Source organism: Idiotropiscis lumnitzeri, chromosome 3 (assembly GCF_059441095.1).
Source record: "Idiotropiscis lumnitzeri isolate Australia: NSW breed Sydney's pygmy pipehorse chromosome 3, RoL_Ilum_1.0, whole genome shotgun sequence".
NCBI lineage: Eukaryota > Metazoa > Chordata > Actinopteri > Syngnathiformes > Syngnathidae > Idiotropiscis > Idiotropiscis lumnitzeri.
Window position 1 is genome coordinate 32,418,101 of NC_142393.1, and position 10,012 is coordinate 32,428,112.

At 43.2% G+C, this 10,012-nt stretch overlaps 1 protein-coding gene across 1 annotated transcript; it reads right to left on the reverse strand.

The window, feature by feature from the left end:
* Positions 1–694: 694 nt before the first annotated feature.
* On the reverse strand, positions 695–9,126 carry adamts1 (ADAM metallopeptidase with thrombospondin type 1 motif, 1). The gene is made up of 8 exons (XM_088290271.1): positions 8,191–9,126; positions 6,132–6,472; positions 5,907–6,039; positions 5,363–5,820; positions 5,071–5,257; positions 4,752–4,930; positions 4,179–4,354; positions 695–2,638 (listed from the first exon to the last, which is right to left on the reverse strand). Exons 1-8 carry the CDS (start codon positions 8,813–8,815, stop codon positions 1,900–1,902), a joined length of 2,838 nt encoding a protein of 945 aa, XP_088146397.1. The 5' UTR covers positions 8,816–9,126; the 3' UTR covers positions 695–1,899.
* Positions 9,127–10,012: the final 886 nt, after the last annotated feature.

Below are 10,012 nucleotides of genomic sequence, written 5' to 3' on the forward strand. Positions count from 1 at the left end.
TTTACATAGCAACCAATTTTCAGCAGCAGCATTGATTTTTGAAAAAAGTCACCATTGTCAATAACAAAAACAAAAACTGTTATATTAGACAGTAGAGTAAGGATTACATTTGTTTCAAAATGTTGACGAGGCTGAGTCTAAGAATGATTGAGACAGCAAGTCCAAGCAAGAGCAGCCTCCCTCTAGTGAAGAGGAGCTGTGCGGCAACACAATTCAATGTATTATTAAATGAGAATAAAATACTGTCTGTTTGATGTGATAGAGGGGATAACGGCAGACTCTGTCTGAAGCACCACCACCTAACCCACATGCGTCTGCTCATTCTCTCATGCACAAGATATCACCCAAATATCGTATGCCTCATACAAAGATGGTTTCTCTCTACTTTAAAATGGTTCCTGCCAGACTTTAGAGAAAAGTGTCCAGGTGCACCCAAACCTTAAATTGCGGTATTTCGCTACGACATGACATGTCACACTAGCTTAGGTATTAGCATGGTTTCTCTGTCTCACTGTTAATTTCTCCTCGTCATCGCTTTGTGATAACGATACTTGTCAAAAGTGTAGCTTGTTGGAGTGTATGAAGTGTGTATTTGTAGGAGTGTGTCCAATACTGTACGGACCATAACTTTCAAACGACAAACTTTTCCAGAGTCAATATTTTATTCATGAAACAAGAACCAAATATATATACATACAGTATATAAAACATTGCATAAATACTCTTTATATTCTATACTTTCTTCTGTTATCTCAATAACAAATAAAAATCTTAAAATGGCCACATGATTATATTTAACAGGCTGTACAAAAATAAATAAGGTTTGTATATTTTGTACAAAAGTGGAAAAACTGCACGAACAGGTGCCTTCGCAGAAGGCAGGAGAGACTTACTTATGAAGTAGTAGCAGGAGACAAGTCCCTCCTTAAGTCTCCACACATGCACACACGTTACCCAACACCCACACGCCCACGCACGTGCCCACACACACACACACACACAAATACTTACAAGCACAGAAAAATTATTTGGTTTTCAAGATATGGCTAAATGACAAAATATGAGGCATTCAAAGAGAGAAAATTAGTGAAACAATGTGCCACTGGTTAAAACAAAAGTGAAGTGCTACAGGCTTGTGATAAATTAATGTCGACTGATAGTTCATAATAAATCTCAATTTCCATACCTGATGAGGTGACAAGTCGAATAAGAGCTCTCTCTCTCTCTCTCTCTATATCCATCCATCTTCTGTACCGCTTCTCCTCACTAGGGTCGCGGGGGATGCTGGAGCCTATTCCAGCTATCTTCAGGCAGTAGGCGGGGGACACCCTGAACTGGTTGCCGGCCAATTGACAACCATCCGCGCTCACACTCATACCTAGGGGCAATTTAGAGTGTTCAATCGGCCTGCCATGCATGTTTTTGGAATGTGGGAGGAAACCGGATACCCGGAGGAAACCCACGCAAGCACGGGGAGAACATGCAAAACTCCCCATATATACATATACATATACATATACATATATATATGAATGAATATGAATGAACTCTCCACAACCATTAAAATCTGTCCAGCCCAGCTTGGACAAACAAAAAATATGTCTGAAATCTTTACATACTCTCACACGCAAGCATACTATTGGAATTGTGAACAGCATCAAATTCATTAATGCCCATTACGCTCGCTGATGTACCACTGCTACACTCTAAAGACAGGTGGCCAGCTCTGTTGCTCCAAGTGTGTGACACAGTCAGTGTGCTTTTTTGACGTGCGTGGGTGTGGAATATATATTTGCAGTCACTTATGTGGGGATTCAATGCATTTGTAAAAAAAAAAAAAAAAGGAAAAGAAAAGAAAAAAAACATACAAAAATTGAGGTCGGATTGTCAAAGCAGTCTTTAGCAGGCACCTTGATAACACAGCTCCAGCAGGGGTCGTGGTCGGTCTTTGGAGTCACAGCTGTCGTGGGTCAGTGTGTAGCCATCATAGCCAATGCAGCGAAGCTGGCGTTTTCGGAAACCTCTACCACAGGCCTTTGAGCATACGGACCATTCTCCAAGAAGCCAGGAGGGGCAAGGCTGAGAGGCACAGGATCGTGAGGCCACAGGTTGCAGCTCCTCTGGGCAATCTTTGGATGGACGGCCCTGGGGATCCAGACACACCACCTCTCTCTGTTGCATGCCACCTCCACAGCTCTGGGAGCAAGGACCCCACTCCATAAGCGCCCACTCAGCAACGCCCAACTCTCGGATGGCATTGATCGAATGCCGACGACCTCCACCGTTGTCGGTAGAAGCAGCGTTGTTGGGTCTGGGAGCAAAGTAGCTGTACTTCACTCGGGGCCTTGGGGCTTCCCCCACAGACAGTACCTGAATAGTGAGAGCTTCAGGGAGCGGGGAAAAGCTGCGGAGCCGCTCAAGACTGGCAGAAGATCCACTGTACCGCAGCAGTGCCCCTCGCAGAGTGATGTCCGACTCCGTGGTCATTAGCTTATAATCACCATTCAACAGGTAGGTACCATCCTGTCGCCGCACTGCCAAATAACTGTTGTCATGACGACCATTGCCAGGGGCACGCTGCTTGACGTCAAGATGGGTGGCACCTGCTGGGATTGTCACCACGTCTTGGTACCCTGGCCTGTAACAAAGAAAACTGTTGGTTAGTTTTGCCAAACCACTACTCTAATGCTTTCAATGCATGTGGTTATTTGTTCAATATTATAGCGCTAGTCTTTGGCAGGTTCCTGCGTAACAAGAGTATATTCCAACTGACTTTGGGCAGGTGGTCTGCGACGCTGTGGACTAGTTGCTAGCCAATCTTGCACGCAGAGAAACAACCATTCACACTTACATTAACAACTATGGACAATTTCGAGCAGGCATCACCAAATGGCAGACCTCGGTCCGGATCCGGTCCGACTGATGGTTCGGACCAGGCCCAGGACCAATCTATGATAAATTTATACGAACAGATTTTTTTTCAGGGCGCATTCGCAATCGTGGTGGCTGCTATTACGGCAAAAGCGTCATTGATTTGAGTCAATCAAATCTTTTGTTTCCGATCCACTGCCAATTGCGCAGCAGACAGGAAGAGAGTGCTGCTGAAAGCACGGCTAGCTCGAAAGTTAGCAAGGTCGATGCGTGTTGTTTTAAAAATGAATGGACGGAGAAATTGATGTTCATTCTGGCTTCGCGCCGGCTTAAAACCAGTGTGCATTATATGCTTCGAAACCGTCGCACCAACACGAAGCGCTACTACGAAACAAGGCACTGCTCTTTTGCGCAAAGTCATCCGCTAAAGTCGGAGGTGAGAGCACGCAAAAACATTCAACTTTGAGCGGAGTGTAACAGATTTTTACATTTTAACTAAAAGTATCATTCATAGGTTTTGGGGAAAAAAAAACAAAAACGTTCAGTGATGGGGCAGGTGCAAAGGAGTGCTTAAATGCGGTTGCACAAACATTAAAGGAAAACATAAAGACCAGATGTGTGAATTAATGAACCAAATTCCAATGCCACTGACCCAAAGTCATTTTTCACCTTAAGAGACGCTAAAAAATCGTCAAAAGAAAAGGTGGTGTCAAAGTTCGGTTTCAATTTGTTTTTCATTAGGACAGCCATTTTTATTGTTTGTTTACTGAACATGTTTAGCTGTTTTACTTGGAAGATTAAGCCTTCACTTTTTTTAGGCGGACAACTCTTTGATTTAAGAAAAAAAAAAATGGAAAAGACGTTAACTCAATGCTCAGGTCTTGATTTATTTCTGCAGGAGACCTTTTCTTGAATGTGAAATAAACACCTTATATTTATTTGACTGGGAAATGTGTTTAATGGGAACATTGCTAAATAATTAGTATACAAGTGTGCTCCATTCAAAATGACTCTAAATATTGAAACTATATAAATGTGAACATAGGCTAGACAATAAGGGAAGTTGGACTTTGGTTTGGACCTTTTAATTGGAGACATTTTTAGTAGTGGACCTCTGTGACTTTTAATTGAATACCCCTGATTTAGAGTTTTCATGAACATAAAAAACATGAGAAAGCTCATGCAAACATGCAAACTCCATAACAACATATTCCTACAACAAATTGAAATAAAATTTGATTTATTTTATTATTTATATTTATTATTCATTTTTATTAAATATTTATTAACTTTAAGAATAAAATTACCTGGCACGCTCCAGTGAGCCTGACACTTTCTTGCAGGTGAAGCCATCCCCTCCGCACATACCACATTTATCATAACGCTGATTGGAGCCAATAACACGATCACATCCAGCCTTGACACACTGGCCTTGAACACAAACTGAAGTGGAATCAGGGCTGCATGGTGTACCATCCACCACCTGGGGGCAACAAAGAAACACATTGAAATTAAAGTCCTGCTTAGGATGAGTTACTTAAAAACAGTACGTCAAAAGGTAAGAAGTATAGATCCCAGCTATCTTCGGGCAGTGCGCGGGGGACACCCTGAACTGGTTGCCAGCCAATGGAAATGTCAAATCAAGTTATCAAATGAAGATGTTTTTTTTGTTTGTTTTTTTGTAATTACTGGCTACTTTTGCACCACTATTCACACTAATAAGGGAAAACCATTCACCAAACTGGCAAAAAAAATTGTTTTCGGTACATTGGGATCTGAAAGCCAAAACCTGATAATTCATCTTACATGTCAGTACAAGGGTGGTCCGGAGTTGTCAAGGTATTCAAAACATAATGAAGCATATTTTCCAAAGTCCTTACCTTAGATTTGAGTACAAAGAAGTACCCTGTTCCCTTGGCCCTGCACACAAGCTTGCACCGGTCTTTAGGTGAAACGCCGGCATATTTGGGCACCCATTCAACACCCTCGCCTGATCCAAGAGACACTTGGGCTGACATGTCATTGTGAGCCAGACACTGTTCCTCCCGAAATGACAAACCTAAAGAGTACCGAAAAGTCAAGAAAGTCAGATTTGTTTGCTTTTAACCTGCATTAATGCACACGGATCTATCAGAGCGTGTACGTTTTTAATAATTCCCATTTAGTGACTAATTCTCTGTGATGTCAATGTTGATTTACCATTGGTGTCAGGACAGGCCTCTATGTTACAGGAGCGGTACTGGATCCTCTTTCCCTCACAGTACTTTCCTCCATTTTTTGGCAAAGGGTCATCACATGAACGGAAGGAATACTCCACCCCTCCCCCGCAGGTCCGAGAGCAGTCACCCCAGGAACCCCACACTCCCCAACCACCATTGACAGGCGTCTACAAATGTTACACAGGCATAGGTTTCAGTCTAATTTCAACCTGGCCTAAACCATTAACTAAAATATGTTCATGTTAAAAGGTCAGAAGGAGTAAAATTCTTACCTGATGTTTGGAAGCTTGGCTCTTCGTGAGACACTGCCCAGCCAGGCAGTAGCTGTCGTGGCCACAAGGGGTTCCATCGGCCCATGGGGAGTTCTTGGTCTGGCACACCAGCAAACCATTGGTTGTTGTAACGGTGCACCACAGAGACGCACAAGTGGTGCTCAGGTCAGGGCAATGTTGGGAGTGATCACCAAAAGTCAGTCGACACTGATGGTCTGCATCATAGACTGTCCCGGGGAGGGGCTGAGGTAGCGGTTGAGGCTTGACCGGCTTATCAAGCAGACATTGACCGTGGCCATTGTCAAGAAAAGTGGTGACCATGAGGGCGGAACAGGGGGACCAAGGCTGCTGTTGGTCAAGATTGGACAAGGTAGAGGCCATCATGTGGGAGCCCCAGTGGGGGCCATTCACCCCAGAGCACAGCTGCGCATCATCGTGAGGCATATTGAAGACATGGCCTGCAGGACAGTACAACAAAACAACATTTATGAGTGCACAATATGCATCATTGTCACACATGAGAACATAGACTTTTTCTACTCACCAAGTTCATGTGCCACGGTGAATGCAGCTTGTAGTCCATCATCTTCAATGATTGAGCAGCTTCTGTCTGGGTCACACACCGTACCTACATCAGCCATTCCAAGAGTGTCACATGAATGGGCACCGCACAGGTCCTAAAGGAGGAGATGAAGGAGTCAAAACAGGCTCTTCAGTCCTATTTCTCATCTTTATCCCCCACAATTCTTCTTGCCTGCCTCCAACCTACCGTCCTGGTGAAGAGCATGGCCGTGTCATAGTGCTCAGGGTGGCGGTCACTAGGGGGGTTGTGCTGCCGCTGCCACTGGCAGAAGTTGCGGAGGGTCATGGCAGCATTCGACGACACTTGAGGGCCTCGCTCTTCCTCATAGACCACCAGCAGCTTTACTACAGCCAAGCTGATGGAGTTGTGGATGCTGGGGTGGCGGTACAGGTGGGATGCCACGGCCATGATGGTGAGGAGGTAAGCCTTAAGCCCAGCACCGTGGAACTCAGCCATGGACTGGTCAGCCACCAGCATAATCTCCAGGTAGCGAGGAGTGGAAACAAAGCGCCTGGTCCTGTGGTGGGCTGGGGGATTGGGGTGGTGGTGTAAGAACATTTATTACAACTCATTGCTCAATGTGTGACTTTTTTTCCTCTTGGCATTTTTAGTGAAGTTTTTCCTATTTACACTATTTGTGATGAAGTAAAACAGTGTGAAAAGTAACAGGGACACAAAAAGGTATAAGTAAATGAAAATAATGCTTCTTGCTTTCAAAACTTTCTTTTTGTTCAATATAATCTGTTGTTAATTTGGGCAGTCATGTGGCTAGTGGTTAACAGCCTGCGTCATGCTTATGAGGTTCTCTGTTCCAAACTCTGGCTAGGATCCTGCTGTGTGGAATTTGTAGGTTCTCCCTGTGCTTGCGTTGGTTTTTGCAAGGTACATTACTCAAACTTCCTCCCACATACCAAAAAACGCACGTTTGCATCGACAAACATTAAAATTTGCTGGGAAAAGCAGATGACTAGATGGTTATGAATTCCAAAGAGAGTTGCGTCTATGTGGTGGAGGCAGGATGCCATAACTCCGCGTCATGGCTCCTCCTCTCACTTCTTGTTCTTAAAATGACCTCTTATACTGGAAAATACTGACACTGTTTGTAGAAGGGAAATCCTATATGGGGGGAGGTGGGGGACACATTTCTGTACGAGGTTAGTTAGCATGTCTCTGATTGTCTCTGCTTAAACCATTGCCAACCCCTCCTCCCTCCTGTCTTCCCCGAGGTGATGTAGGACCTATGCCACCCCCTCGCACCCATACTCCGCCCCTACTGGCAGAGGTTGTACGGCTCTGTCAAATTGTTGCTGGGTCGTCAATAAAATCTGCACACGCATACAGACAGGTACGGATGCACAGACGTTGTTGGATCGGTTATGGTTTTTGCATACAACTGTTAACGCCTAAATCTATATGTATGTATGTGTATATATATATATATATATGTGTGTGTGTGTGTGTGTGTGTGTGTGTGTGTATATAGATGTCAAGCGTTAACTCTGGATTAATTTATTTTAACTCAGTTTTATTTACTTCAAAAATAGCTTGCATATCTTGTAAAGCCAAATTCAAATAATGTACCATATTAGCTGTACATCTTTAGCACATCATCTCAGAACAAAACACCCTGCTCAAGTTACGACTGAGCCTTGTAAACCAACACTGTTGGAGTGTGGTGCAAGTTTTGAGAATTGTTTCCAGGAAAAAAACTGAAAAGATTACACCGTTTAGATTGTATTCAAGGATCAAAGAAAGCTATTAGGACAGTCTTTGATTTAAAATATACTTAATATTTTGTGATTTTACATTCATTACACACTATTATTCAAGTATATACATGTTACAAGCTTCACCAAAAAAATAGTGGTTGAAAAATTTTATTAATCGCAATGATATATATATATATATATATATATATATATATATATATATACATATAAGGGCTGTCAAAATAAAAGCATTAACACAGGTGATTAATCCCAAAAAATGTAACTCAGTTAAATATTATAACTCAGTTAACTCAGTTTGATTTATTTAAAAAATAATTAGCAGACTTTGCAAATATTGTGCCATACTAGCTATATATATATATATATATATATATATATATATATATATATATATAGATATATATATATATATATATATATATATATATATATATATATATATATATATATATATATATATATATATATATATATATATATATATATATATATATTATATATATATAAACCCATACCTGTCCGGCCTGAGTTGGCGGCTTCGCGTTCGGGCTCCTCCAGATTTGTTGGCACCCTCTCCTCGTCCTCATTGACCCCACACTTAGAGCTGCCCTCACCGGCCTCTGCCCGGGCTCTCCGTCGGAGGAGGTGGACCTCCTCCTCCTCCTTGTCACCCGAAAAGTCACTTGCGTTCAGGGGTTTGATTAAGTACTCTTGCCCGTGAAAAAAAAATCCACCACTCAGTCCCCAGCACAGGTTTAGCGCAGCGGCGGAGTGCTCTTCTCCATTGACTGTACCCGAAAAGAAACAACCGGACTCGTCTTCGCCCTTGGGTTCCTTGATCTGTTCGGATTCGGGAGTGCCCACAATGTGGAAGACGAATCCCGGGGACAAGAAGGTCTGATCTGGCTCCAACTGCAAGATCATCTCTTTTCCAAACACGTCCAATCTGTACACCTTCATCTCCGACAACTTCTGCTTTTCTTCAGGGGTGAGGGTTCGCTCCGGTTCGCTATCACTTGTCAACCGGGCCGTTGGTTCGAGCCTGACAGGCACGACGGTACTCTCTTCCCAAGCGCTTTGTGTCGCGTCGGCGCACAGAGCAGCCATAAAACCAATAGAAACACAGACAAGCCACATCATAGACAACTGGAATCAAACAAGCAGATGGAAAGGATGGAAACGTTGATGTGGTGACGCAAGAAAAGTCCGACTAACTTAATACACAACTTCCACAAAATTCGCCACACTGCACACACAAGTTTAAACAAGGACGAAATCCAGTGCAAATCCCATTTAAATTGACAGTCACGTTGACAAAAAAGTCCTATTAGACTCAATGAAAACAAAGGCTGGATCTCAGTAGTAAATCCAATTCCTGCTCCTCCAAAATTAAAAGATTTCAGTGCCTGCTTTTGTCCCTGAAGTGCAGCGTTGGGTTATGGTTCTCCTGATCCCCAGATGGATTCGCTGCTTTTGACTGGCAGTCAGAGTTGTGCGACTTTAAATACTCCCCGGCCCGGTGTCCCCACCCTCTTTTCGAGGGCCCTTTGATCTAAGTCCCGTGCGCAACCAAAGCGTTTCAGGTTGTCATAATAATCAATCATTGTTTAAAAAAAAGACAAGAGGAAAATTTTCCCCGTTTATTTTGACCCTAAATATAAACACACTGTAGTTTTCCCCTGTGTGGCGTGCACCCCATAATTTCACTCCGACTGAGACTTTAATGATTCCATGATTCTTAATCATTGTACGTTGCAGTGTGGGACTAGGGAACAGAAATATTCAACAGGACAGGGGATGGTAACCATATCGTACTCGACAGGGCTCCGAGTGGCGGGTACAGCTTATCCGAGCCAAGTCGACTGCGTTGAGGTGCAGCCAGGCGGCAACGGAACGTAACTTTTCGGGGAGAGGGAGAAGAGAGGGGCCACCGAGGTCTTAAGGTGGAACGCTTCTTCAGACTAGGCAGCTCCTGCATTGGAACTCATACACATTCCACCCCCGTCTCTGGATCTCTTACTCCGCCCGCTCGGACTTGCCCTCTGCACGTTCTGCGATTAAGCAGGCAAGGGTTTTACCTAAAAAACTGCTGCAACCACTCTGAAGAAAACCTCACTTCTCACTTAAACTTTTCCCCTATTAAATATTACATGTCTACAGGGTGTTACAAACAACACCGTCTTTAAAAAAATAAGTTTAGGTCAGAAAAGTCTTAGAAATATTGCGAATGCAACTAATAAAAATGGGACATATTCCATCCACCAATCCAACCATTTTTTGTACCACAATTCTCGCAACATTCTTTACAGTCACCATAGCAGAGATATTGTAATACTA

Bases quoted from the DNA above. Each gene is read 5' to 3' on its own strand.
- adamts1 (XM_088290271.1), bottom strand. From the start codon at position 8,815: ATGATGTGGCTTGTCTGTGTTTCTATTGGTTTTATGGCTGCTCTGTGC. The intron at 6,473-8,190 runs GTATGGGTTTAT...CCAATCCCCCAG, and splicing joins CGCCAACTCAGGCCGGACAG to CCCACCACAGGACCAGGCGC. The intron at 6,040-6,131 runs GTAGGTTGGAGG...CTCCTCCTTTAG, and splicing joins CCATGCTCTTCACCAGGACG to GACCTGTGCGGTGCCCATTC.